Below are 2,246 nucleotides of genomic sequence, written 5' to 3' on the forward strand. Positions count from 1 at the left end.
GCGTCGACGCGGCCCGGCCACGCGTCGTCCGCAGCTGCTGCCGCACCCACCGCGGCCTTATCCGGGGGCGCGGCGGGGCCCAGCCCGGTGGCCAGGCCTCCGCGGTGGTGGTTCAGCACCTGCTCGATAGCCTGCACCACATCGCCGCCGCAGCCCTGCAGCACCAGCTCCAGGACACCCCGCCGGTGGCCCGGGAAGACGCGCGTCAAGATGTCCAGCGGCGTCCGCTGCCGTGGACCCTGGCCTCCGCCCAACCCTGGCGCCGGCGCGGCCTCGGCCTCTTCTTTGTCAGCCTCTGAACCGGATTCGGAGCCCAGAGGGCTGTCGGAGCCCGGGCTGTCCTCCTCGCCGCCGCCGCCGGGACCAGCGCTGCCCGGGCAGCTGCCACCCGCCTCCTTGGAGGCCCGGGCCAGGGGCGACCCCGAAAAGGACTCGCCGTCGCCGTTCTCCGAGCCCGAGCCGGGCCGCACCTCCGGGGACGACGTCCTGGGACCCGAGTCCGCGCCGTCGGGTGATAAGGGTTTCACCTGCGGCGGCTGAGGGCTGCCCGGGCGGCCTGCCTGAAGCAGCGTCTTGGGAAACAGGTCAAACTTCTGCAACTTGGCCTCTGAGAGGGGAGAAAGGAGGATATGAGGAGCGGTTAGCGAGGAGACAACCGCACCCACAGCATCCCAGCCCTTGGGAATCCTAGTTCTCTCTCCCTCTGAGCCCAGCAGCCCTCATTCACTGGGCTCCAGTGCCCCTTTCCTGCGGCTCCAGCATTCCTTTCTCCCTAAGCCCATATAGCCCTGTCTCTTTTCTTCTGCCTCCAGGGCTAGCTCTTTCTGTACCCAGAACCCCAACCACCTGTGTGTCCAGTGCTGCTCTTTCCACCTCTGTGTCCCAACACCTCCACCCTTAACCTCCTTCCCAGTCCTTCCTTGTCCTGGAGAAACGGCCTGCTCCCAGGGTTCAACCTATACCACACATTGTAAAGAAGACCTCACTCCACCCCTGTAGTCTGGGCGCCAACCCTGCCCTGGGCAGCACAGCCTGTAAGAGAAGGCATCTTGGGGATCTAGGAGGTCCGAAGCCTCTCTACAGATGGAAGCAGAACCCCTTTTTCTAATCCACCCTTTCCAAATTTGAGACTCATAAGTTTTCCTTTCCCTAGCTGAGGGCCTCCCTGAAGGTCCCCGCCTAATTTCCGCTGCCAGAAAAGGCCAAGGGAGCCCAAAAGAAGAGGGTGGGGCTGGGCAGGGAGTAGACAGGGAAAAGGAAGATGGATCTAGGGAAATGAGAGCACGTACCCCCAGAAAACCGGGACAAGTGGGGAAAGAAGCTAGAAAGGAGGGTGCGGCGTGTGGTTGTCTAGGGAGCGTCAGGAACATGAGAAAAGGAATGACACGAGGAAAAGGAACGAGGGCGTCTTCTCTGTCTAGACTAAGCAACGAGGGCCAGGGGGAAGGCTCGGAGGGGGTCGGATATCTGAACAGAGTTGGGAAGCAGCAGAGGAAAAGGCGGCGTGTGGAGAAGCGCAGAACCAACGAAAGATAGGGCTCTCGGGCTTCCACCCTGGGGAGAAGAGGCGAAGGGAGCGAGGAAGCAGGAACCTGCCAGTGTTTGGGTAGAGGAGAGTAAGAGCAAAGCGTGGACATCTGGGTCCGCGGTGAGAGAAAGGAGCGAAGCGCGAGTGCTCCACGAAGGGGACACAGGAGAGTTTATGTGTTGTGCCCAGTATCAGGGGCTAGGTGCGCAGTGAACTCGCAATCGGGGCTTTTGGAGACAAGGCCCCGGGCCGCGTGCCCCAGGGGGCCGACCCTGCTCCCCTCCCCTCCAGGCTGACCGCGCTCTCACCTGCGCCCGCTGCGCCGCCTCCGGTCCCCGCGGGCGCTCCCGCACCGGGCCCCCCGCCGTCAGCGGCGCACACTGTGCCAAAGACCTCGTAGGCGGGCCGCGGTGGGATGATACCGTTGGCTGCGGCCAGCGCCAGGCCCTCGGCAGTGCCATAGAGCAGCTGTAGCTCACGCGCCTCGTTCTCTTCCTGCGCCTGCTGCCTGCGCAGAGCTACCTGTGCCGCCATGACGCGCTGGCGCTCGGCGATGAGCGTGCACTTGGCACATAGACAGTCCTTCCAGCGACAGTAGCGCTTATGGCCTTTGAGCGCGGACACCACGCCGTGGTTGCGGCAGCGCGCGCACTTGGGGGTCCGCGGATACTTCTCGGCCGCCCGCAACAACAGCGGCGGCGCCCGCAGCAAACCGCCC

The 2,246-nt window shown here is 64.2% G+C and overlaps 1 protein-coding gene across 1 annotated transcript in view; it reads right to left on the reverse strand.

Moving 5' to 3' along the window:
• The window catches only part of DMRTA2 (DMRT-like family A2), a gene marked incomplete at its 5' end in the record, with an annotated part of 3,432 nt that extends 1,190 nt beyond the window's left edge, over window positions 1-2,242 (reverse strand). The window contains 2 exons of the mRNA XM_008575207.1: window positions 3-607; window positions 1,837-2,242. Coding sequence (XP_008573429.1) covers window positions 3-607; window positions 1,837-2,242 — 1,011 coding nt within the window. The remainder of the gene's footprint in view (window positions 1-2; window positions 608-1,836) is intronic.
• Between the last annotated feature and the right edge of the window lie 4 nt (window positions 2,243-2,246).

This window comes from Galeopterus variegatus, unplaced genomic scaffold (assembly GCF_000696425.1).
Source record: "Galeopterus variegatus unplaced genomic scaffold, G_variegatus-3.0.2 Scaffold1155, whole genome shotgun sequence".
Lineage (NCBI taxonomy): Eukaryota > Metazoa > Chordata > Mammalia > Dermoptera > Cynocephalidae > Galeopterus > Galeopterus variegatus.